General features: G+C 42.3%; 1 protein-coding gene across 4 annotated transcripts in view; it reads right to left on the bottom strand.

Annotated features, from left to right (window-relative positions):
* Window positions 1-2,345: 2,345 nt before the first annotated feature.
* The window catches only part of LOC124489025 (plakophilin-1-like), a 35,622-nt gene continuing 10,411 nt past the window's right edge, over window positions 2,346-27,556 (bottom strand). For 3 of the 4 annotated variants that reach the window (XM_047051631.1, XM_047051635.1, XM_047051634.1), the window contains exons 6-15: window positions 25,738-25,945; window positions 25,318-25,486; window positions 24,958-25,087; window positions 24,489-24,656; window positions 24,223-24,396; window positions 23,903-24,056; window positions 4,987-5,173; window positions 4,558-4,642; window positions 4,090-4,177; window positions 2,346-3,127 (exon numbers count right to left, since the gene is read on the bottom strand). In XM_047051631.1, the coding sequence (XP_046907587.1) occupies window positions 4,103-4,177; window positions 4,558-4,642; window positions 4,987-5,173; window positions 23,903-24,056; window positions 24,223-24,396; window positions 24,489-24,656; window positions 24,958-25,087; window positions 25,318-25,486; window positions 25,738-25,945 (1,350 nt within the window). In that variant the 3' untranslated portion in view covers window positions 2,346-3,127; window positions 4,090-4,102. Of the gene's footprint in view, window positions 3,131-4,089; window positions 4,178-4,557; window positions 4,643-4,986; window positions 5,174-23,902; window positions 24,057-24,222; window positions 24,397-24,488; window positions 24,657-24,957; window positions 25,088-25,317; window positions 25,487-25,737; window positions 25,946-27,556 lie in introns of all 4 variants that reach the window. The other variant, XM_047051632.1, reaches the window with a different exon arrangement.

The raw sequence follows: 27,556 nt of genomic DNA, 5'->3' as shown, positions 1-27,556 counted from the left end.
GGTACGAACATGAATGTCTGTTGAATCTCAAATATGAAACTGATTTCACCTCGGTAAACAATAGAGATCTTGAAAGAAGCCACTTTTTGTTCTAAAACCGGACTATAAGCCGCTTCGAAATAGAAGCCACACAAGCACAAGAAAACTGTACAAAAAAATAGGGTACTTTACTCTACTACACACTACAGTACAATAAATGTATACCTGTACACTGAAGGCTGAATTAATGAAGGGACTTCGAAAGTAACTTAAAATATCAAAACATTTCAGCAAATGTTTATTTTTAAAGTCAGCTTTCTTTAAGTACATTGTTACAAAGATTATTTTTTGCATGCAATTTAAAATATACAAATAATATGTTTAAAAACAAAGTTCCAGTTGTACACTTTAGAAATTACACATACGTTTAAGTATATATTATTTAAAATATATTTAAAATATATTTACTGAAAGTGTACTGTAGTAAAAAAAAAAAGTGTGTTCAAAGTATTAACATTAAAATTGGTTATAGCATGAAGGTAGCGTCCTTTTTATATATTAACAGATAGTACACTTTTTCTTAGTATATTTAAAATGTACTATTGAAAATGTGAATATGCTTGAAATACTCTAAAGTATACTTTTTTTTCACCTGGGTAGTCTTGTTGAGATGCAGGATCTTGGACAGTGTGGTCTGACTATACAGACTGTGTGTTTGAGAGAGATATAGTTATTAACCCTATCCAAATGTCACAGGCTCAGAAACTCCTCAGCCTATATCAAGTAATGGTCAGCTGCATCAAAGACTTTGGCAAAGTTGATAAAATAGGCAGCACAACAGTGCAAGTGAGTTTGAAAGTGGTGACATAATTTTACATCTTTACAGGTACAGTGTCACATCCATACCCAGGTTGCACACGCAAGGATTCCATAGATAGACATCAAGAAAGTAGCCTGCTTATTATTCACCACCATTAAGCACCACCAGCACCTTAAAGGGACAGTTCAGCCAAAGATCTCATAATACATATTTTTCCTCTTACCTCCAGTGCTATTTATCCGTCTATATTTTTTTGGTGCACTGTATTTGAGCAGTTTCATGTAGGAAATTTGGCAGAAAGAAAATAGTTCTTAAATGAACTGCTCAACAAAGTATGTTTTACCTTCAGTAACCAGGTTAATGATATCTGGAAAGACACATTGCTGTTGAGTTTTTCAGATCGATTTTGGGGACTTTGAATACCACAAGCCTCACCTCAACACAATAACGACTGTAATTAAAGAATAAGTATATAATTTTATAATAAAAGGTTTAAATAAAAATAATTATATAATTTATGCTTAACTTACCTCATAAATAAATGAATCACAAATTAAACGAGACATTAAATCTGTTTATTTGTGTATTTATATATTATACACGCATTTGTATAATTATTCATTTATTTACCAAAAACTTGTTATTTATTATTTATATACTTTCATTTATTCATAGAGTAACTTCGCTGCAGCAAATGTAATCTGTCAACTTCATCCATCAAAAGTCAGGAGGCTGTTTAAAGCTTCTGATTGTTTTTTCAACTCAAATCTACTGCTTTTGTATGGAGTTTTTTGAGGGCCAAAACAACATTTATAAATAAAGAAATAATTATGTAATTGAAAGCTTAAATTAATGTGTATCATTTTAATAATGCCAATGCCATAAATAAATATAAATAAATAAATATGCATATAAAAGTCTATACATATACGAATGAATAAATATACAAATCTCATTTAAGCATTCAATTATATAATTATTCATGTATTATAATTTCTAATATAATTATAATATAATATAATAATATTATAATATATTATTATATTATTATTATAATTATAATATTTCTAATATAATTTTATATTCATTAATGTAAGCATACATTCTATAATGATATACATTTTGTTATATTAGTTTTATATATTTCGTTTTGGCCATTGAAAACTTCCCATATGGAGGCATTTGAACTTTCGGATAATCATCATTATTCACACGTCATTACCAAAAACTTATAAATTAATTTAAGTGATCAAAGAAATAAAATATCTAATTTCTATTATTCATACTTATTTCAGACCAATGCAATACAACTATAAAAAGTTCATCGTTTTCTGTGTCTCCGCAGATTTATTTATTACCCCGCGAGTCCGTCCATGTTTTGCGTATCATGGAAATTATGTGGTCCTAGTGGTGGCATTGGTAAAGTTGACATTAGAGGCAGACTACAAATGACAAAATTGTCCATAAAGCTTAATAACCAATAGAGCTGCATCAAAATCACTAATAGCAGTGGATAAATGTGAACAATGACTGTGGGGGTTCATCATTTTGTAATCATCTTTTTTTATTTTATGTTTAAATAGAGAGCAGGCTCTTGCTTTTCAGAAGACATTAATAGATTCTTTAACATAGAATCCTGTTTCATAACAGGATTACTATTTTAGATAACATTTGTGTAAAATCAATTTCGTAACAACAAAACATGTTGCAATGCAGTGTGGAACTTCAAAACATTTACAAAGCAAAACATACTTTTCAATTATTGCAGGTTATATCAACTGTCATCATGTGCAAGTGAAATTTGACTTCAAACGCACAATTCCACTGTTTCAATAAGTAAATAAACCCACACGTAAACAAAATGTGAGTTTTAGAGTATCTCCAGCCAACCAACAAACTCCCTCTCCGGGATTACATTCCTCATCGGTTATTTTAACACTGAAAATGTGTCAATCCACACACATGCCTCCCATCCCTCACACACTAGCAAGCTCCACACAGACATAAACATACATGTAAGTCGCTCTGGATAAGAGCGTCTGCTAAATGACTAAATGTAAATGTAAATACACAAACACAGCCTTAAGGTCAATTTTCTAACAAATACAAATACCTTAAACTGTTAAGCTGTGTAAAGCAGTTTGATACAAAAAGTAAGTACTTACTTTTGTGTAAAGTAAGTTATTTACTGAACACATAGCCTATTTAAGTATATTTTCCTGTGACATTAATTGAAGAACCACTGTTATTATTCTGTAAAAGCTTCTCCGGTATCATCTTGTCTCAGAAAAGGTGTCCACAGCAGTGTCCCAGCTTGCAGGGACTAATCTGCTAGTCACATGTAGACACAAACACACATGCAGACAAACACACATGCAGACACAAGTACGCAGACACAAACAGGCATGCAGAAACAAACACATACGCACACAGAAATTATGTGTGAGAAAGATATTATGTTATAAAAAACATTTCCCTGTTCCAGGAAGGCAGACACAAGTTTACTAAAAAATGAATTCCAGTAATGCACAATACATATTACAACACTTAAGGTAACTAACATGTAGCTACATGGATGCATGTGCTAAAACACTGTAGGAACTTCTATGTAATCAAATGTATTAGAAGTATTAGCGGTATAGGTTATTAAAAAACTGCAAGAAGGCACAGTATAGGTGAGGGGTGTAAGTAGTGTATGTGTTACCAAAGAAAGATCACAACTTAACATCCACCAACTATTATCTTAATATGAATTAACAGAAAAAGCTAGAAGGGTCTTCAATGCCATAAACATTTTGTCTGAAAATAAAGAGTATCAGAATGTATTTTTTTAACACCTGCAGAAGCATTTAATCAAATGGAGTAAGTCACATGGAGAAATTTCTAATAAAATGTTGAAATACATACTAAGATTGAAACATGGTGAATGACACCAGCAGGGCAACGGTGTCTGTTCCCAATGTATACATTGAAATACAGAAAAAAAAGCTGTATGCTCTCAACAGGCTGACCAACAATTTCATAAATATAAAGCACTGGTGACAACAAGAAATCCAAATAGGAGGATCCCTTAGACCAGCTTGTTTTAGTGCTCACAAATGAGACAACCTCTCAAACACCTTTATCTCATATGAAATATGAAACAATTTCAACATAAAGCAAAAACAATTATTCTACTGAAACGTTTTTGTTCAATGTAGATTGTTTTACTCTATGGTTTGGAACTTATTTATTTATTGTTTACTTCGGTTTCATTCTATGACAGTTCAAAGATTTATGTGAACACTTACCTCAGTCACTTCCTCAGTCTACGACCTGCACTGACTTGTGGACTGCAGTAGTTGTTTCATTGACAAACACAGACTTGTTCATTCCAAGCTGTAACACACACACACCACACAATAATACCTTGTTAAATTAAATGTCCCTTATGTTTCCTAAATCTTATTTTCTCATTTGGTGGTGTATCACACATACAGTATGTTTAAACTAAATATAAAAAATATTGATTAACTATTTGGTACCACTGTGCTTTGCATGTTTTGCTCATCTGATTGATTATAGAACTCTCTACATCGTATTGAATCCCATCTCATCTATCGCCTTTGTTTCAGTTTCATTGAGAACCTGTATTCCAGGATTCCTTTCCTTCCTTTGTGCTTGGTCAGGCCAGGTGAGGCAGCGAGCAGAGAATAAGGATTAGTGAAAGCAATGGAAAGAAACACCCCTGCATGTGTGTGTATTAGCCTCTACGATACCTTTTTCAGCAGCCCTTGCATACTCCTTTCATTCCAGAGGCTGTATAACAAAAGGGAGGCTGCTTTGCTAGCCTTGGGAAAAGACCTGAGAGACACAGAGAGTGAGAGAGGCAGATAGAGAAAGAGAGACAGAGGAGAGAACAGACTAAAGATATATGTGATAAATGTACTGAAAAATCATCTGGCAGAGGGGGAACCTGTTTTTTGAGTTGTATACAGGGCCAAATGGCTGAGCGGTTATGGGATAGGGCTATTAATCAAAAGGTGGCCGGTTCGATCTGTGCAAAATGATGGTTGTGTCCTTGGGCACTTCATCCTACTTGCCTCGGGGGAATGTCCCTGTACTTACTGTAAGTCGCTCTGAATAAGTCTGCTAAATGACTACATGTAAATGTATAATTGCCAAGGACGTTTTGAGGGATGTCTTACCCGTTCTCACTGAGGTCACAGAGTGATGTCACCAGGTCTGTAGTAACAACTTTCTTGCCGATCTCAGGGTCTGCTAATAGCAGACTGCGGGCAGTATGAGCGGTGGTGGCCATTAGGTCATCATTGTTGCCCATATTCTTGCTGCCAGAGGATAGGAGAGTGACCAGGTCAGGGAGAAGCTGTTTAGCTGGATAAAAAACAAGAAGCAAATCCATGTCAATTGGATACATCTGGTCAGAGCTAAGAACTTGACTGATGAATACTTGTTTACTTACATATAAGTTACATTAACTACCCCTACATGTAATTTATGGAACTAACTCTAATGTTAAACTAAAATGCACATTTGCATATTTCGGGTTGCAGGCGAAAGTAAGGGTCTCGCACTCTCTCGTGCGGAGAGAAAGAGTCTACCAAAAACTGAACTGAACGAGAGACGAGAAGAAAGAGAGAATTACATTTACTGAAAAGAAAGAAAAATAAAAAAATATTGATTTCCTGAGTTATGGCTGTTTTTATTTTGTGAGTAAATAGAGAGTAGGGTAGTTGATTGAGAGAAGATTTGTTGTTTTGCATATAGCGAAAGTTTTGTTTTTCAGTTGGCTAAGCTAACTGAAGAGAAGTCCGAGAACTGTAGGTTAGCTACCCCGGCCGTGTCTTTCTATTTTTCCTTCCCTTCAATTTTTTGGGAAAATGTAACAGACTCATCTGCGGCGTGCTCGGTTCCCGGAGTGCTGGAGTGGAGTACAGACTGGCAAGCCATCACCATCCCTTTCTAGGTAACCGGGAGGCTAGCGAGATCTTTTGAGAGACACATAAAAAAAATTACTTGCTACTTCTGGTAGGACAAGTGCCTGGTTTTTAATTTAATTTATTTATATATATTTTTGGGGTCTAAATTGGAGCGATTTGCCGACCATTTGAACCTGAGCTGATCGCTGTTTTGACAGACAGTGTTGACATTAGATCACAAAATCGGTTATTGTAAGTGCCCGTGAGTTTACGCTGCCCCACTGTTTTGCAGTGTTGCTTTGGTCAACGAAAATTATGACTAAATATATTTAGTCATAATTAGTATATCTATATTTGTGAGAGAGTGTACAGTGGATTACCATGTGTGACTAGTGTGTGCGTGTGTATTTGTTTGTATGAGAGAGTGTAAATTGGGTTCTTAGTTCCTACCTGACAGACTGCATGTGTACCAAGCATCCCTTGTTGGCCAAATACTGTAGCTAGTTTTGTCATTCACACAGCAATCACACTGAACTGAATTTGGCATCAACAACATTACTTAAATACCTTATTCATTAAACAAACGGTTTGTCATTAACATGCCTCCCGAGACTACTGCTTACAGTACTTCTGTTTTGATAAAAAATAGACAAAATTCAATTTTCATTGACTTAAACGAGACTAAATGTCATCAGTTTTAGTAGACTAAAACTAGACTAAAATGTCATCAGTTTTCGTCGACTAAAACTAGACATGGATAAGTCTGACTAAAATAAGATTAAAATGCTCAGACTTATAGTCGACTGAAACTTGACTAGACTAAAAAGAGTATAAACGTGACTAAAACTAATAAAAACTAAAATGACAGCTTGACACACAGACTAAAACAAAAATTTAAACAGGCCGCCAAAAACACCGCTACTGTTTTGTATGCTGTATTAATTGATAAGGTTTCTAACTTCGTTTTTTTAACTTGAATTGTGTAATGTTATATTTGTTGTAAAAAAAATCCAATCAATAATCTCCTCATTAGGGCTGTTCCCGACTAAGTTTTTCTTTGGTCGACCAAGACTCGACTGAACACTTCTGAAAATTGACTAATCCAAATTTCAAATGTTTTTTTTTTCTTCTACAAGTGTCATTATGTTTTTCATCAAACATTTTTGTGTGATGTTTTACCTCACTATTTTAAGAGATAATCTGAAAGAAATACATACATACATACATGAGCTATTACTAATAATAAGACTCATGTCACCATACCTGTTGTAACCGAATGCCGATATAATTAAAAATGCCTGATTAGTTATTATTTATTATCTCTTACAATGTACTACAAATTAAAAATATATTTTGTTTAACATGCAAATCATCAGCGCATGCCAATTAAAGGGTGTGTAACACAGAGCCAACAGACAAACCATGGGATCATTCACACCCTACCTCCGACCAGAGAAAGGGGTTCCCCCCCCCCCCTTTCATATCAGGAGAAGCTTCAAAGCTGCTGGCCCAGCATGGGGTCAGAAGGTAGACCAAAATGGTCAAGCAATATGGAGACAATGGAGTCTGACAAAACTAACTTTTTTTCGATTTATAAGAACATTCCCCAAGGACTATATGACTCATGGACACTATTTCAATGACAGTAGTTGGTGTGTTATAATGTGTGCTTTTCTTATAATTTTAAATGTTGTTTTAATTGTTTAATTGTCGGATTATAACTTCCATTCAGGAAGCGTTACGTTAGTCAATTTTAGATCCAAATAATTGTACCATACTAACAAAACCATTTATGAAGTTGAATATTTTGAAGTATAAGCAATCCATGAACATTTGAAATAACTGAACTAGCCATTTCACACCTATACGCTAATCTCAGGACGACGCCCAGTGGAAATAACTGAACAATCAAAAAGTTCACCTTCAAAAGGATAGCCCCCTTTCGCTTGGATTATAAAATATATAAATATATATAAATTATATATTAAATTATAAAACCCTGACGCACAAGCAAACCTTGCTTTTTCGTAAGGATTCACCAGAAGGGTTTGCGACACGTCTGACATATCCTTCTCAATCAGAAACTCACTGGACCACCAGGATCTTTGACGAAAGATTCCTTTGCTCTATTTGTTTGACTACGATAACGGAACTTTGACTCTTCTTCTTCAAACCGACCACAGTAACTGCAATATTGCTCAATTTCTTACTTGTGACATTGGCATGTTGTGATTTAATTTGTCTGATTGATTTAGTTTACAAACAATTTAACCTAACTTTCGTAAGGATTAGTTACCATAGACTGTCCACCATTGTTCTAAAGAAACCTATTTCTCTCTCTGTCCCTTCCCCCTCCCCAAGCGCTCTCCACAAGCCATTGAGTATTCCACTCTAATTATAAAATAGACTGGGCCTAGCCTATAGTTTCTTTTCAAGATATCCCATAACTTACGTACAAGACTAGTGGGGAACGGTGCAACAGAGAAAGATTTAGTTGCATTTTCCTTTTGTAGATGTTAACAACATGTACATTTTTCAACCCAGCGCGTGTTAGCACGCATTAGCGAAGTAGGCCAACTTGCGGTTTTCAAGTGGTACATCATATTCACCCCTCCTTGAGTCACCACCTTACCGCGGTGGAGGGGTTTGCGTGTCCTAGTGATCCTGGAAGCTATGTTGTCGGGGGCTTCATGCCCCTGGTAGGGTCACCCAAGGCAAACAGGTTCCAGGTGAAAGACCAGACAAAGAGTGGCTCAAAAAACCAACCATGAAGAAATACAACAATGGTTCTCAGTTGCCCCTGCCCGGAAGCGGGTCACCGGGGCCCCCCCCTGGAGCCAGGCCCAGGGGTGGGGCTCGATGGCGAGCGCCTGGTGGCCGGGCCTTTTCCCATGGGGCCCGGTCGGGCACAGCCCGAAGAGACAACGTGGGACCCTCTTCCAGTGGGCTCACCATCCGCAGGAGGGGTCATGGGGGTCGGGTGCAGTGTGAGACGGGCGGCGGCCGAAGGCGGGGGCCTTGGCGGTCCGATCCTCGGCTGCAAAAGTTAGCTTTAGGGACGTGGAACGTCACCTCGCTGGCGGGAAAGGAGCCTGAGCTGGTGCGCGAGGTAGAGAGTTTCCGGCTAGATATAGTCGGCCTCGCCTCGACGCACAGCGTGGGCTCCGGAACCAGTCTCCTTGAGAGGGGCTGGACTCTCTTCCACTCTGGAGTTGCCCTTGGTGAGAGGCGTCGAGCTGGGGTGGGAATACTGGTTTCCCCTCGGTTCGGCGCCTGTACATTGGGGTTCACCCCGGTGGACGAGAGGGTAGCCTCCCTCCGCCTTCGGGTGGGGGGACGGGTCCTCACTGTCGTTTGTGCTTATGCACCAAACGGCAGCTCAGAGTACCCACCCTTTTTGGAGTCTCTGGGGGGGGTGCTGGAAAGCGCTCCTCCTGGGGATTCCCTCGTCCTCCTGGGGGACTTCAATGCTCATGTGGGCAATGACAGTGAGACCTGGAGGGGCGTGATTGGGAGGAACGGCCCCCCCGATCTGAACCCGAGTGGTGTTTTGTTGTTGGACTTCTGTGCTAGACACGGTTTGTCCATAACGAACACCATGTTCAAGCATAAGGGTGTCCATATGTGCACCTGGCACCAGGACACCCGAGGTCTCAGTTCGATGATCGACTTTGTAGTCGTGTCATCGGACTTGGGGCCGCATGTCTTGGACACTCGGGTGAGGAGAGGGGCGGAGCTGTCAACTGATCACCACCTGGTGGTGAGTTGGCTTCGATGGTGGGGGAGGACGCCGGTCAGGCCTGGCAGGCCCAAACGTAATGTGAGGGTCTGCTGGGAACGTCTGGCGGAACCCTCTGTCAGAAGGAGCTTCAACTCCCACCTCCGGGAGAGCTTCGATCATGTCTCGGGGGGGGCCGGGGACATTGAGTCCGAATGGGCCATGTTCCGGGCCTCCATTGTTGAAGCGGCTGACCGGAGCTGCGGCCGCAGGGCGGTCGGTGCATGTCGCGGCGGTAACCCTCGGACCCGGTGGTGGACTCCGGAGGTGAGGGATGCCGTCAAGCTGAAGAAGGAGGCCTATCGGACTTTATTGGCTGGTAGGACTCCAGAGGCAGCTGATGTGTACCGGCAGGCCAAGCGGAACGCGGCTTTGGCGGTCGCGGAGGCAAAAACCCGGGCATGGGAGGAGTTCGGCGAGGCCATGGAGAATGACTTCCGAACGGCTTCAAAAAGGTTCTGGACCACCATCCGGCGGCTCAGGAGGGGGAAGCAGTGCTCTGTCAACACTGTATACGGTGGGGATGGTGCGCTGCTGACCTCGACGGGGGACGTCCTGGATCGGTGGAAGGAATACTTCGAAGACCTCCTTAATTCCACCAACACGCTTTCCGACGTGGAGGCAGAGTCTGGGGACATCGGGGGGGGCCCTTCTATCTCTGGGGCTGAGGTCGCCGAGGTGGTTGAAAAGCTCCGCGGTGGCAGGGCCCCTGGGGTGGATGAGGTCCGCCCGGAGTTCCTTAAGGCTCTGGATGTTGTAGGGCTGTCTTGGTTGACACGACTCTGCAACATCGCGTGGACATCGGGGACAGTGCCTCTGGACTGGCAGACCGGGGTGGTGGTTCCCCTCTTTAAAAAGGGGGACCGGAGGGTGTGCTCCAACTTTAGGGGGATCACACTCCTCAGCCTCCCTGGGAAAGTCTATTCAGGGGTCCTGGAGAGGAGGGTCCGTCGGATTGTCGAACCTCGGATTCAGGAGGAGCAATGTGGTTTTCGTCCTGGCCGTGGAACAGTGGACCAGCTTTATACCCTCCGCGGAGTCCTGGAGGGTACATGGGAGTTCGCCCAACCAGTCTACACATGTTTTGTGGATTTGGAAAAGGCGTTCGACCGTGTCCCTCGGGGGCTCATGTGGGGGGTGCTCCGAGAGTACGGGGTACCGGATTTCCTGATCGGGGCTGTCCGGTCCCTGTACGACCGGTGCCAGAGTTTGGTCCGCATTGCCGGTAGTAAGTCGAACTTGTTTCCGGTGAGGGTTGGACTCCGCCAGGGCTGCCCTATGTCACCGATTCTGTTCATTACCTATATGGACAGAATTTCTAGGCGCAGCCAGGGTGTTGAGGGGGTCCGGTTTGGTGACCTCAGGATCGGGTCGCTGCTTTTTGCGGATGATGTGGTCCTGTTGGCTTCATCGGGCCGTGACCTTCAGCTCTCACTGGAGCGGTTCGCAACCGAATGTGAAGCGGCTGGGATGCGAATCAGCACCTCCAAATCTGAGGCCATGGTAATCGACCGGAAAAGGGTGGAGTGCCATCTCCGGGTCGGGGAGGAGATCCTGAACCAAGCGGAGGAGTTCAAGTATCTCGGGGTCTTGTTCACGAGTGAGGGAAGAATGGAGCGCGAGGTCGACAGGCGGATCGGTGCGGCGTCCGCAGTGATGCGGGCTCTGCATCGGTCCGTCGTGGTGAAGAAGGAGCTGAGTCGAAAGGCGAAGCTCTCTATTTACCAGTCGATCTACGTTCCTACCCTCACCTATGGTCACGAACTATGGGTAGTGACCGAAAGAACGAGATCGCGAATACAAGCGGCCGAAATGAGCTTTCTCCGTAGGGTGTCCGGGCTCTCCCTTAGAGATAGGGTGAGAAGCTCGGTCATCCGGGAGGGGCTCAGAGTAGAACCGCTGCTCCTCCGCGTCGAGAGGAGCCAGCTGAGGTGGCTCGGGCATCTGATTAGGATGCCTCCTGGACGCCTCCCTGGTGAGGTGTTCCGGGCACGTCCCACTGGGAAGAGGCCCCGGGGAAGACCCAGGACACGCTGGAGGGACTATGTCTCTCAGCTGGCCTGGGAACGCCTTGGGGTCCCCCAGGAAGAGCTGGCGGAAGTGGCCGGGGGGAGGGAAGTCTGGGCCTCCCTGCTTAGGTCGCTGCCCCCGCGACCCGATCCCCGGACAAGCGGCAGATGACGACGACGACATCATATTCAACGTCGAACTATGGAATGTAAAACGTTGTTGGCAGAGTATAATAAGATTCTGAATGGAAAGTTTACTTTTAAAAAGTTGCCAAATGGTTCCATTGACAAGACCGCAGTGTGTTTTGTCGTTGTGAACTGAGCTGTCATCGCAGCACGTCCAGTCTGAAATACCACTTGATGGCCAAGCACACAGCTGATGTGAATTCTCCGCCCCCTCGTCAAAGCCAGGCAATTGCAATGTTGTTTTCAATAAAATAAAAAAACATTTGCACTAAGTAATCCAATCCACTTTTCCATGTTGATAAGAGCATTAAAATCAGAAAAAATAATGGGACAAAAAGAAATTAAGGGACATTTAGAAAATGTCAAAATGTGCGATTAATCGCGAGTTAACTATTACATTAATGCAATTTAATATTTTAATCGTTTGACAGCACTAGTTTTGAGTCATCAGGTACTTTGATAAACTGCTTCCATACCACAGATTTCTTTGCCATTTTGCCTAAAGGATTAACACCAACAAAGTAGGGGAGTCCGATCGCTGAGCGGTGAGGGAGTCGGGCTAGTAATCAGAAGGTTGCCGGATCGATTCCCCGCCGTGCAAAATGACGTTGTGTCCTTGGGCAAGGCACTTCACCCTACTTGCCTCGGGGGGAATGTCCCAGTAATTACTGTAAGTTGCTCTGGATAAGAGCGTCTGCTAAATGACTACATTTAAATGTATGTATGGCAGAGTTTAGGCTAACAGTTACAATTGTGCTCATGTGCTGAGTGCAAAAACAAAAAACAAAACGCTGATTAACGAAAGGGAAAACAGTAACACCTTTTTTTTTTAAATATATTTTTGGGTGTGTTTTGCCTTTGGCAAGGGTACAACCTTTGTTCTCTCACATATATATTATTATAATTCTTTTGCCACCCCTAAGCATCCGTCAACATTTGGACTACATAGAGAACATTGGTGTCAAAAGTTTTGTCTTGGTAGCGTTGAGTTGCTTGTATTTTTATTTACGTTCCATTGCATGGTTTAAGTTGAAATTACATTTAAGTGGCGAAAAGTGAAGCTAACAGTGGCTAACTTACTAGCCACAGTCACTGACGTGACGTTATATGTAACTAACGTCACGAAAACACGCGTGACTACCTCTAGCAGAACAATAGGTGCGTTCGACATGGACTGCGGCTGCATGAAACGACCGGCGAGATTAGCCGATTGCAGTTGGGGAGGAGTTAAAAACGGCTCTGTGAAGTTGGACATTCCAGTTTCTCGTGGTTTGCTGCATTGACATCAGTCACAGCCGATTAAGCGCTGTTTGCTTACTTTACTTTATTTATAATTAACCGTAGTCTTTTCGTTAGTGAAGAGGCGGACTAAAACCCTTTCTTCAACACGTTTTTTATTCAATTAAACAGTTTGGTCCGGATTTGAGCATTGAAACTGAAACTGAAGGTGTCAGAATAATTACAAAACACACGTCAAAGTTGTCGTGTGTGAGTCTGGCCAATCATGAAATAGCTGTGTCGTCATTAGAACCCGTGCAGTTGCTCTTGAGGAAATGCGCTCTCGAATCGATCTCACTGTACTTTGATGGGTAAGTCATAGTGACCTAGCCTCAGCGCTGTCTCAAGTCAGACAAAAAGTCTAACCAGAATTCACTGTTTCAAGCATAGAGTTAATTTAACTAGAGTAAGCGTCTTCCAAGATGGCGTCCCCATTCATTTCTTCCAAGATGGCGTCTCCATTCATTTCTATAAAAAGTGCTCAGTGGTGCAGTGAGTCAAGCGAGAGCGCGAGACTGGACGCGGCCATCTTTCCACTTCCGACTCTTCCGGTCTAGTTTTAAACAGTGGCTCTTTTTTTCCCTAGCTCCGAGACCTCGTGCACGCTTGCAACTAGCTGTACACCTCATACTTTGCGACAACCAGTCGCGAGCATAGATTTATATGGTTACGAGCGTGTGAGCTAAGGCATTAGAGTGGAAGAATCAATGGGCAGAATGGGGTACAAGTCCGATAAGAATCAGAGACATGGTGCAAACTTAACGGAAATGTATTCTGTCACTGTATAGTATTCCTTTCACTTGTTTTTTAGAAATAGGCTATAGGGCTGAATATAGGGCAATTCTAGATGGAACTCATTACATGTTGCTTTTTTTCTTCGTGATATGAGTATGATTTTCAACGCATTTAGTGGCGTACCAGGTTTTCCCTCTGGCATGGAAGGACAGCCAAATGGAGTACAAGCAAGTCCTCATCAGGTCCAGATCAGAATATTTCTCTAAATTTATTGGTAAGAACAAACACAACACAAAGTTCCTATTTGATACTGTTGCAAAACTCACTAAGAAAAGTACACTTTGTGTTAGTTCAGATCTATCTCCCAATGATTTCTTAGATTTCTTTGACCATAAAATCTATGCTATAAGGGACAAACTACAGACTAGTCCTGGAGGAGTGGCCATCAACACTGAATTTTCCTCTATACCCAGCATGCTGCATGTTGAGGCTCTCACTCACTTTAAACCTATTTCTATGGAAACGTTCATCAAGCTGATAGATTCCTCGAAACCCACTATCTGCCTTCTCGATCCCCTCCCTGCCAAACTTTGTAGGGAACTTTTCCCTATTATTGGACCACCCATGCTTGGTATTATAAATGAATCTATTGTATCTGGCCAAGTCCCCGACGATTTCAAACAAGCTATTATTAAGCCCCTTCTTAAAAAAACTAATCTGGATCCAGGTTGTCTTAGCAACTACAGGCCAATTTCAGATTTGCCATTTCTCTCTAAAATTTTTGAAAAAGCTGTGGCACAACAGCTCACTGAGCACCTCTCCTCAAATCAGCTTTATGAACCTCTCCAGTCTTGATTTCGTCTTCACCACAGCACTGAAACTGCATTAGCCAAGGTAGTCAATGATCTATTATTAGCTTCTGATGCGGGCTCTATCTCTGTCTTGGTTCTTCTAGACCTAAGTGCAGCCTTTGACACTATGGATCATGAGATTTTCCTGGAACGTATGGAAAACTATGTTGGGATTTCTGGTATTTCACTTCAGTGGTTTAGATCATATCTATCTGATAGATTACAATATGTCCACTATGATGGCTGCTCATCCAAGAGCTCCACAGTAAAATACGGAGTACCACAGTGTTCAGTTCTAGGCCCTCTGTTATTTTCACTCTATATGTTGCCTCTAGGAAACATAAATAGAAACTCTGGGGTAAATGTTTGCTGTTATGCAGATGATACTCAGCTATATATGTCTATAAAGCCTGGAGATTTTCCACATGCTATGGAAAAATGTGTTTCTGGGTTGAGTCCCTGATGGAACCCTCCATCAGGGACACTGACTGTCTCCCCACCTTCAAGAAAAGGCTCAAGACACACTTGTTCCGGGAGTACAACGGCACTTAGGAATGCTTGGCTGGACCTGATGTTAGTTTCCTCCAGGATCACAATGACTCTTATTGAGTGACTTGTTGCTCTTGTAGGTTAGTTATAACAAAGTTAAGTCTTGTACTCGCTGTGAAATATTTTACTGTTGATTGTTCCTCTACAGGTACAGTCCTGCACTTTTTGTGGTTCATGTTGTTTTAATTTGTAACTTGTATAACTGCATGCTCTTATGGGTCTTCCCTTTGGCACTTGTTTAGTTTTTTCACAATGTATGCTTCATGTTTTGGCTGCTTGCAATGTTTGGGACTACCTCGTTGTTATGATCAGTGATCTATGCTCTTTTGTAAAGCTCTCTCTTGGAAGTCGCTTTGGATAAAAGCGTAAAAATTCTACGATTGTTAAAGGTAAGTATGTGTGTATGTACTTTATTTATAAACCTTGGGTGCATGTTTGCCTATGTGTGTATCACATGTAATTTTTTAATTGTAGCTTATATGTTCATATTGCCCCATCTAGATGGTACATCTAGATGTTACGAATAAAGTAAACCTGTTACTGTATATTGTTTTTGTTCTAGTTTTTGTTACTTGTTTGAGACAACAGGGGACGGGTTGTTTTCATCCTCATTCGTACAAGTATAACTTATTTTAGAGTTCTTTCCCTGGAAAGACCCTGGAACAGATTTCATGTTCCAACTGAGGGAGGCTGTCACTGTCTTGGTGTGTGGGGCTGCATCAAATACCCCCCTTTTGCTCTGTTAAATTGCTGCACTAGTCCACACTTGAACGGTGGGGATCTCATTCTATTATGACTGAAACTGTTAGCTGCTCCTGGCATTCTCTAATCCCTGCTCTCCCCTCTCTGTCAGCACCTGCCTGGTGCTGTCAGCACCTGCCTGGTCGTCGGTCTGCCAACGCTGGACCTGGTCGTCAACCGGAAACCAGTCTCCATGACGGCCAACAGCGAGTCTCCCGGTCCTGTCCTACATCTTTAAAGTTCAACAATGGATTTTGGTGTTTCAAAACCCATTGACACTGTATGACTATGTTTAGCTTGTGTTCTGCCCCTCTCTCTCACCAATCGTATCTGGAGGAGGGGATCCCTCTCTGAATTCTTCCTCCCAAGGTTTCTTCCATTTTTTCTCCTGTTTGGAGTTTTTCTTGGAGTTTTTCCTTGTCTTCCTTGAGGGTTTAGGTTGGTTGAGGGGGCATATGTGAAGCCTTCTGTGATATGCTTGCGTGTAAAAAGGGCTGTACAAATACATTTGATTTGATTTTGATTTGATTCATTGTATCGGATGAAATAAACTGTTAACATGAACAGCTCCGTCGTTGTTCTCGCCAGGCAAAGAAAGCTTAATAATTATTTTGGTAACCAAAATCTTCCATAATGCTGACTTACCATAGCTTACCGTCAACTTTATATTCAAACGAAATGCCACGAAATTCGCACTGCCTTCAATTTATCATCAGTGTAGAAATGTGGCCTGTGTTTTATATGTTCATCCTACAAAACCAAACGCCTATTGGATATAACGTGATTTAACAAGACTTGGTAATAATGTAATAAATAAAAGCTAGAGAACTGTGTCTAAAATATACTTTATTGAACATTTGCCTTTAAAAGGGGCATATTCACAGAACCATATTGGCTACAAGACCTTTCCATCAGATCTAAGTGGGGGTGAAACATAGAGTCACTGAGGACCTTCATTGTCCCACAAAAGCAGTCTGGCTTGATGACACGATCAAAAAAGAATAATGGGTGTGTTTAACAAAAGCTTCTGAAGGCAAGGCTAATATTATTTAAATATGGTGGAATCAACTCCCCACCTCCATCAGATACACAGACTGTCTGTCCACCTTCAAGAGAAGGCTCAAGACGCACTTGTTCCAGGAGTACAACAGTACTTAGGAATGGTTTGCTGAACCCAACGCTAGTTTCCTCAAGGATCACAATGACTCTTGCTTAGACTGTTGCTCTAGTTGGTTAGTGGTAGCTGATTTAAACTGTTGTATTCTATTTTAGTTAATGCTATTTTTATTGCTTTCCTACAGGTACACTTGCACTTAGAGATTCATGTTGTGTAATTGTAACTTGCTTAACTACATGCTCTTATGGTTTCTTCCCTTAAGCACTTATTTTTTGGTTGTTCACAATGTGTGCTTCTTGTTTTTGGCTACCCACAATGCTTTGGGGCTATCTTGTTGTTATTATCAGTGACCTATGCACTTAGTAAAGCTCTCTCTTGGAAGTCGCTTTGGATAAAAGTGTCTGCTAAATGAATAAATGTAAATGTAAATATATATCATTTCCTATTGTGGTTAACAGTGAAGTATTAATCTTCGTCTTTGCTCCAGATAGACATCTCAACAATCTATGCTCGCGCTTAACATAATATATTTGCCATCATGTCATGAACGTTTTTACGAAAAATCAAATCTGTTTTAAAATAACGGGAATAAACTATGTTAACAACAATTAACAACAATTGCTCTCCAATTCCACCACTTGGCTCTCCTTTCTCGATCATTGAGTTCACTAACAGACAGTTTTTTCCCTGTATCTCGGTCCTTTCTCCATTTTGCCCTCTCCTTTTCTGAATATTCTGCTCGTCTCTCGGGATCAGCACTTCTACGTTGTCTGTACAAGCGCTGTTTCTCAGCTGCAGAAAGAGGCATCCTAACAAAATCAGATTAAAAACTACAACATTCGACTTCCAGTTTGGCTGAGCATGTGAAAGCAGCGTTGTCTTGGGCTCTCGCAGCAATAACTTTGAAAACTTACTTTTTCCTCCAACCCCAACCAACTGAGAGCAGAAGACCTAACATTAGAATCTTGAACACCCTGGAGAAATGTCAAAAGTATCAAAAGCATCTAAAAAGACTGAAGCAAACGCCTCTCCTGCGGGTGACAGCATGGCGCTGGCTAGCATAGTAGATATGCTAGACGACCACAGGGCCAGCATCGCAGCCGACTTCAAAGCGACATTCGCTGCTCTGGAATTGAGGCTTGACAAAATGCAGACAGCGATAACTGAGCATGGTCAGCGACTGGACTCCCACGCTGAGCTGCATGCCCAAAAAATTCAAGCACTGGAGGAGAGGTGTGTAGCATTGGCAAATAGCAACGCTAAACTAACAGAGAAGACTATCGATCTTGAAAGCCGTAGCCGCAGAAATAATATTAGGATAATCGGCCTCCCGGAATCAATCGAGGGACCCAGGCCTTTGAGCTTTTTTGCCGAACTCCTGGCCGAAGTACTCGGTGATCAGACCCTTCAGTCTCCTCCGGAGTTGGACCGGGCCCACAGAGCGCTCACCGCTAAACCACAACCCGGCTCTCGGCCCAGACCGGTAATACTTCGCCTTCATCACTATCAGACCAAGGAGCTGATCATTTGGGAGTCTCGTAAGAGACGCGGGAAACTTCAGTACCGAGGATCACCAATCCAGATCTTTGAGGACTACACACCAGAAGTCGCCGGGGAACGAGCTAAATATCGAGCGGTGCAGGCCGATCTCTACAAACTGGCTCTTCGACCGGCGCTTCTCTTCCCTGCCCGTTTACAGATTACTCTGGAGAGCGGAACGAAGAATAGATTTTCATCCCCCGAGGAAGCCACCACCTTCGCGACCAAATATCAACAGGCCCCGAAGCCCGATTAGCTTAACGGCTATTTTACCCGCGGCCAAATATGTACCATGCTGGCTTAGCTCCCTTGCAGGAAGAGCTGCTTTAGTATTGGTAAATCTTGAGATTAAGACCGGAGACTGCTGAGCATTAGCACCCACCACTTTTATAAGGACGATATACTAAGTGAGTTATTGTGTTCATCTCAAAGAGACTTAAGGGTTCAGAAGCTTTGTGTGTTACACTCCACTTGATTCCAACTTGAGGTTAACTAAGGGGAAAATAGCTTGTATTATTTTATTTCATATTATTTAAGTTAGAAAGTTGTCGAGCTAACACACAGTTGACAACTAATGTTATATTGGAAGGGGTACTTCCTCTGCAGTCCACTCAATGTTTAAATCTAAGTAATTAAGACCCTGTTAGTTGTATATGTATGTGTGTGTGGGTGTGTGTGTGTATTTATTTTATTTATTTTATTTTACTCTACGTTTACTTAAAAATCACTTTGGTCATTCGGAATCACTTTTGATGCTAAAACTATCTTGATAACTACTCATACTATATAGGCGTTATGAAAATATGTTCAAGATTCACGTACGTTCATTACTATAGGGGTCCCAACTGACTATTTAAAGCTGTAGGAGCTGGGACAAGTGAAGGAAAAGAGGAAAGATGACGCAGAAAGGGAAGTCTGACCACTTTGGTTTAGTTTTGATGTATAGAATAGGGTAGAAGAGAGGGGGAGGGATGTACTCAACTGGTTTTGTTTATTTTGAGTTCTTTGCTTTATGTGTATTTATTTTACATTGGGCTGCTTCTATACAGAAAGTCCATTCACCTTACGCTGCTTGCTCTTTGAGACTGACTCAACAATCTTACTGTTGGATGTTAAACTATGGCTAGTGTAACCGGGGGGGTGCCGCTGGCGGACAGGCTGAGGATTAGCTCACTAAACACTGGTGGGCTAAGCGCTGCAATCAAACGTACAAAAGTTATGACACATATAAAAAAACTAAATGCGGACATAATGTTTCTTAGGAGACTCATTTACGCAACCCTGACCATAGAAAGTTAAATAGACCTTGGATTGGCCAAACTTTTCACTCCCAATTCAATGCAAAAAGGCTGAACAGCTTCTCCTTCGCTCTCGGGGGTTAGTGTATGAACATGGTGACAAAGCTGGACGCCTTTTAGCTCAACAACTGAAGGTAACTGCATCAAATCAAATTACTCAGATACTAGACGACTCTGACTCAATAACCTCTAACCCGGACAGAATAAAGGACGCGTTTAGATAATTCTTTTCCCAACTGTATACCTCAGAGACCACCGCAGATGAAAACCAACTAAATAACTTTTTTGAAAAATTGGACTTACCTAAAGTGTCACCCGAGGACAATTTACGACTAGACGCCGCTCTCACTTTGTCATAAATTAAAGAAGCGATACAGTCAATGAACAGTGGCAAATCCCCAGGCCCTAACGGATACCCGGTCGAGTTCTATAAAAAAATCTCGAATCAGTTAGCTCCACTATTACTCGAAATGTTTGACCACTCATTTATACAAGGCACCCTGCCACCCACTCTTATACAAGCTTCCATCTCCCTAATTTATAACAAGGGTAAGGACCCACTGAGCTGCTCTTCTTATCGACCAATATCACTCCTTCAGGTGGATGTTAAAATACTCACAAAAATCTTAGCTCGGCGATTGGAATCTGTTATGCCCCAGATCATTTCAGAGGACCAGACAGGATTTATAGGGGGAAGACACTCATACGCCAACAACAGAAGGCTTCTGGATGTCATTCTCTCTAAATCTTCCTCTAACGTCCCTGAAGTAATAATATCTCTGGACGCCGAGAAGACCTTCGACAGGGTGGAGTGGGCCTATCTCCTCTTTTCCCTAAAACAATTTGGCTTTAATACTAACTTAATCTCTTGGGTCAGATTACTCTACTCTTCTCCCTGCGCCTCAGTGTGCACAAACAATCAACGCTCCACTCCGTTCCAACTATTTCGGGGAACACGACAGGGGTGCCCGCTTTCCCCGTTATTATTTGCGCTAGCGATTGAACCACTATCAGCTGCTCTAAAAATGGAAGAGGGATTTGGGGGGATTGAGAGGTGGGGCGTAAAACACCAAGTTCCGTTATATGCAGATGATCTGCTTCTCTATGTAAGTGACCCCTTGGCAAACGTGCCACATGTCCTGTCTGTGTTAAATTATTTTGGTCTGTCTGGATATAAGCTAACCATCTCCAAAAGTGAATACTTTCCAATCAACCAATTAGCTGTATCCGAGCCAATCTAATCGGCTACTATTGGGCGGCCAACGTACATAAGATGATATCTTGGTTTACCTCCCCTCAATCCAGTTGGTGCAGAGTGAGTCAGCCTCTTGCTCCTCGTCGCTACTAGCTTTAGCATGTAATACCTTGCCCTTCTCACCGTCAAGTTTTACCTCTAATCCAGTTGTTGTTGGAACTCAAAAGATTTGGGCTCAAGTAAGACGCCACTTCGGATGGCTCCCCCTCCCCCTAGCAACTCCTATTTGCAATAATCATTTGTACATTCCAGCAAAGATTGACCCACGATTCTCCATCTTAGAAAACAAAGGACTACGTAGTGTGGAAGACTTGTACATTGATGGTATATTTGCAAGCTTCAATCAGTTAATCTCTACCTTACAGCTACATAAATCAGACTTTTTCCGGTATTTCCAACAGCGGGACTTTGTGAAATCACATGCCACGTCATTCCCACAGATACCAACGCCCAGCGGGATGGACCTGGTTCTCAAGGCTAAAACCCTGTCAAAGGGCCATATCTCCTATTTTTATAATTTACTGTCCTCCGCCGATGAATCTATTTCACGTAGGATCAAGCTGGATTGGGAGTCAGAACTCCAATTGAACTTTTCTGAAGTATTCTGGGACGGAGCTATTGGAGCTGTTAATTCCTCATCTAGCTGCGCTAGACTATCACTGAGACAATTTAAAGTTTTCCACAGGTTACACTATAGTAAGGACAAACTATCAAAGCTTTATCCAGACAAATTTGATGGGAATTGTAGTAGATGTTCGCAGACTCCATGTAATCTTACCCACATGTTTTGGGTTTGCCCCAAGTTGTCTAAATTCTGGGAACTATTCTTTAAAACAATTTCAGACATATTAGGCATAACCTTAACTCCAACCCCACATATCGCCATTTTTGGAAAGCCCCCGGACGGCCTCCGTGCCTCAAACATTCAAAGTAATGTTATTGCCTTCGCCTCTCTTATTGCCCTCAAGAGAATTCTGTTATTGTGGAAGGATCCTCAACCACCATCAATCAAAGTCTGGCTACACGACATTTTAGGCCTTCTGAAACTGGAGAAGATCACATTTTCACTTAGAGGGTCATCTAATAGGTTTTACACTCAGTGGAGGCCACTACTTAAGTATCTAGACAGGATGCCAGCTCGGGAAGTCTCTTTGTAAAGTCCCACGGCATTTTTATATGTGTACTGGCCCGTCTGTTCTGGTCCGCCAGCGGCAGGTAGCCCCCCCCCCCATGATCTGTCACCCCAACATTATAGATAACAACAAATAACTGGCCTTGGTGATTGAGGAGTAAGCAGCCATTGATACCTACTTTGTACAGTTAATGATCAGCACTAGCACCTTTCATTGGTATTTCTGATTATTACTGTGTGGCAGGGGCGGTTCTACACGGGGGCCTACAGGGGCCAGGGCCCCTGTAAAAATGTCCCTGGCCCCCCCTGTGGCCCCCCTGAGCTGACTGTAAAAAAAAAAAAGTACAAAAAAGTTAAAATAAAATTAGTTTTTCTTATTCTAGTAGTCATCATGAAATGAGGAAGGGACATTGCAGCCTTTATTGCCCCAGTAAATACAAAAGTTAGAGAAGCATATCAAGGTATTGAGAGAGCTGAAGAGCTGGAAGAGGGAGAGCCAGAGCCGTTTGTATGATTTTAATGTAAAGCAAAATGTAAGTATTTAATGTTTAAATATCATTTGTTTGTTTTTAATGTGCCCCCCTGATTAAACACTGACCCCCCCTTGGCCCCCCCAGTAAAATGTGTCTAGAACCGCCACTGCTGTGTGGTAAAAAGGTGCATAAGAGTACACATGTATTTTACTTTCATTTGTATTTCTTTTCATTGAATTATTTATTTGTTTATCCATTTACCTATTTTTGATTATTATTATTTCACATGTATGTCATTTTATTTACCTATTTAGGATATGCTTTTAACTTATAAGAGTACCATGGGTCTGGGGAGGGGGGAGGGGGGTGTTCATTTAAGTTTCAAAAAAAGAAAAATACATTACATTCCTGTATGCACTGTATGCCTGTGACTTGCACTTGATAACTAAAAGTAAAACAATTAAAAATAAATACAACATTCTTGTTAACAGTAACCAATGTAATTTAGAAACTTGTAATAATAGATCATTTATGTAGCTACACACAAAAGCATTAACTTTTTTCAACCATGTTACCCTAAAATGGTAACAGAGTTGACGGTAACAGGGTTGATGGAAAACTGTATTGGCAGCCATTACTAGCCATGTGGTCAAGATAATGACAAGATAATGACACCACATTCATTAATAAAATTAATATAATATAGTGATAAGATAGATAGTGATACATAAGATAGATAGTGATAAACCCATAGATATTTTAAAAGCAGAAAAACCAACTAATAAGAATAATTAGCTAAAACGTAGGGTAATAAGGGAGTACAATTATTTCAAATTTTCATTAATTTGGGGAATTGTGTCTTGTCATTGAATCATTTACCAATTGTTGTGTATTTATAAATTTTTACTTGAGAAAAAAAACTGAGGTAATAGAGAAAACAAATATCCTAAATAATAACAACAAACATTCTCTTACCTCTGAAATATAGCTCATGTGTCAGTGTGTTTCATTCTGTAGTGCAAACAGTTACCATCTTTCCAAAGACCTTAATCTTCTGAACTGTTCCATTCATTATACTATTATTTTCTTGTAGCAGTGTTAAAGTGAAACACTCGTTACAACTGCGTAAAAAAAGTGATAACTATTGTTTTGAAAATAGTAAAGTACGCAAATATGCCTGTCGCTTGCAGTTGCAGTTAATTGCTGATAGACAAATACTCAATTTTCCAGGCTGCAATCTTACCCATGGTGCTTTGCAGGCTGGCAGTGCGGGAGAGGTTTCCCACCAGAGACATGGCTGACTTCTGCAGGCTGGGCTTGGGAGACTGGATCAGGGGGGATACATAGCCTAGAGCACCCAGCTTCTGAACCAGGGTCTGGCTCATCACACTTGACACCTAAACACACCGGGAATAGAGAAGGGTCAATGTAGAAAATATAAAATCAGCCAGCTAGCCAGCCTGTCTCCTAATTACTCATTCAAACAGTCCATGTCTCTCTCCCTACCCCTTTCCCTCTCCCTATTAGTCCCTCCATCCATCCCTCTCTCTCGCTTTCTCTCACCAGCCCCTTGTTGGCAGTGAGGTTCTGCAGGGCTCCGCAGCAAGCCTCCAGTGTAGCTTCCTTCTGGGCGGAGCCGAGCAGAGATAGGTACATCTGCATGGCCTTGGAGTGACACAGCCAGGACATGCCTTCAGGCTCGCTCTCCTCCGCAGGTACAGGGTAACTGAAACTATCCTGTGGAGACAGAGAGGAGGATAATGAAAGAATCCAAACCAACCATTCTGAGCTACACTGAGCCAATGTGAAAGTAGTTGTGGGCTACTCACCTCTCTGTTGATTTTGCTACCCTTGGGGCTGAAGCAGCCAATGGTGGGACTCTTTTGTCCCCCTGAGGGCTGCTCTGTTGAGGAGCTGAACTTGGAGAAGCACTGAGGGGCCTCCTTCTCTAGCTGGAAGGTCAGATTATGTAGGATACACACACAGTTCTCCACTGACTGAAAAAGAGAGGGAGAGAGAGAGAAGACAATGAGGGGAGGTTGAATTTGGGTTACCATAGTGACATAGTAGTACACGCGAACACATTTACACTACATTCTTCTCATCTCTTGGAGAGCACTTTCCGTCACATGCAGGCATTCAACTCAGCCTACATACCTCCCTACCCTGACTAATTAAACATTGTATGTCATAAATGTTTAGTCTGTAGTGGACTGTGACTGAAGCACAACTTTTGTCTGAATTTCTGGTTTAGTTCACTAACAGTGGCATGCCTTGCATCTCAGTCCAGTTCAGTACCTTGTCATCTGGGTTGTCTTCAGCAATGCAAGACTGGACGTAACTCATGATAGAGTTAATGAGGCCAGGACACACCCGCATTGCCTGTCTCTCTTCCTTAGCTGTGCTCGGATGAGCACAGCTAAGGTTGCTGCACATATACAGACATAAAACACACAGATAACATAAAAGCAAACCACAACTACTCTTCTGGAGGATTTCAAATACTGTTTAGATATCAAGGTGTTGTTTTGGAGAGTCTGCTCACTTTGGTAGCAGCACAATGGACAGTAATCTTGTAGTTCCAACACAAATAAATCCAGGGTGCTAATTTGCAAGCTGGTCGGTACAACTCAGTGAGGTGAGTGACCAGGGCATTACCGTAGGCAGCCAGTGGCACTGTAGAAGACGTCCGGATGGATGTTGTGATTGACGCTGCTCTCCGACCAGCAGGTGAAGGGGACCACCACGCTCTTGGTCAGAACAGGCAAGGCGAGGTCTATCAGCTCGCCCTTCAGCTTGTCTGCGCTGGACAGGTTCCACAGCAGACCTGCATAGGTATGGGGGGAGGGTGGGGGTCAATAAGAGTAAGGGGGCATGTAGGCAGAGAGAAAGAGAGAGAGAAAATGTATAAAGAGAGAGAGGAGGGAAGGAAGAAACCACAATAGCAGGAGAGTAAGAACCAGCAAAGGTATATAGCTATAACATGAATTACAATGACATGAAAACCTGTGTACATGCATACATGTGTTTATACATAGCATGTGCATCCCTAAACACGTCTGGGTGTGTGTTTCTTACCAGTGAGTTGTTTTTGGGTCTCTGTGGAGTCGGGCTCCTTGAGCAGCTGCAAGGCGGCGTCTATGCCCCCACAGGCCTGTACCTCCAGCTTGTTCGCCTGGTCCCTGAACACCAGGTTCCTGAGGGCTGCAGAGGCGCTCTGGCTGACAGCTGGGTTGGAACTGCTCAGGAGGGCAACCAGGGGGGGTATTCCGCCAAGCTTGAGCACCTGGGACGGGGAAGGGGAGAGACAGAAAGCATATTTAAAGGCCTAGCTGGTGTACTTCTCCCTTTTGCCTGAGGGCACAATAACTAAAACCTACAGTGTTACAGTGTACAGTCTTTTAAATGTTAGGCAAGCAGACGGCCACCTCATTCAAAATGTTGCTAATGTCAACGATCACGTTGCCCAATCTATGATAGTCTATTACACAGTAGCCACTAGCACCTGACCGTACTGTCCTACATCCGCAGTCATTGGTCAAAAAGTCAGTTGCCTGTGGGCTGAATTAATTTAGCCCAAACTAGCAGCCAATCAAGGGGGCGTGCCTCAAAACCTGTCACACACACTATGAAGATGAATGGTAGTTGATGCACTTGGGCTGGAAAAAATAAGCCTTTTTTGTTTTTGTGTGTGACTATTTGGTGTTGCTGCTCTAGGTGCCACAGCATTTTAACCTTTAGATGAGTGAGTTCTAAATATTACCGAAGCTTCCACCAGAGTGAGTTATTTTTTCAAAACGACAGCTAGCTAGCTTTAGTTAGCTTCCGTTACCTAGCAACCTAGCATAATACTCGTAGCAATGCTACTACCTGCTAGTGTTACTTGTTAGCCTCCTAATTGTAAATTTTGAAGCCATACTATAGCGTTTGTCATATAGTTTTTGTCTATCGGAAAATAGTCGGCTGGAATGTTCAGAATCACACGTGTGACGGTACTCGGGGCCCGCTTTCGAACAATCACATATATGTGACGCTATTAATTAACGGGTTAAACAGTCTGTTTTAAGGTTTTTTAACAATAGTTATCTTAACTTTATTGCAAACGATAAGGAGGGCTTAAACCTATACCAGCTGCCCCTAAGTATAAGGCCGAATCCCAATACTCCCCCTTACCCCTTCCCCTTACCCCTTCCGCTTAATTGACCCCTTCCCCTTGGCCCTCGAAAGTAAGGGGTAAGGGCTACATAGCCCTAGGAAATGGGACGCCACTTGGTTACAGGTACGTCATCTAGCACGTATCGATATCTCCAAAGCAAGTAGCGTTATGCACTGATATTAAACGAAATTCGCTGCTAATGGAGTTTACTTAGAACTGTAGACATGCTAGTCAAAGAAATGCGGGACTGTTGTGCAATTCAGAACTGTAACATTATCGTACCAAACTAGCGATTTTTAGAAACGTTTCAATTAGGAAAATGGTTGCAAATATATATGTTCATGACTGTATATAACACAAAACAAGACTGTCATAATTTTTTTATCAATTAATTAAGCCGATAATATAACATTTATCGGACTCTCTGGATGATTTGGTCGCCATTGTTGCCGGTCGCGCAGTTCACACATAGCCCTAGGTTTCAAGTAAGCTCCCGATCTTACTTGGTTTTAAGGGGTGTATACCCCTTAGTCTTAGCCCTTCCCCTAGCTCCAAAAGAGTATTGGGACACCACTAGCTCTCACGGGAACGCGCAAAACTAAGGGGAAGGGGTAAGGGGAAGGGGTAAGGGGGAGTATTGGGATTCGGCCTTAGTCTGTGTGTGTTTATAGTGTCTGTCTGTCTGTCTGTATGTATGCATGTATGTATGTATACATACACACATATATATATATGTGCTCC

The sequence above is a fragment of the Hypomesus transpacificus genome, unplaced genomic scaffold (genome assembly GCF_021917145.1).
Source record: "Hypomesus transpacificus isolate Combined female unplaced genomic scaffold, fHypTra1 scaffold_162, whole genome shotgun sequence".
In the NCBI taxonomy this organism is placed as follows: domain Eukaryota; kingdom Metazoa; phylum Chordata; class Actinopteri; order Osmeriformes; family Osmeridae; genus Hypomesus; species Hypomesus transpacificus.
Note: the sequence above shows the minus strand (reverse complement) of the source record. Positions and strands in the feature narration are given on the sequence as shown.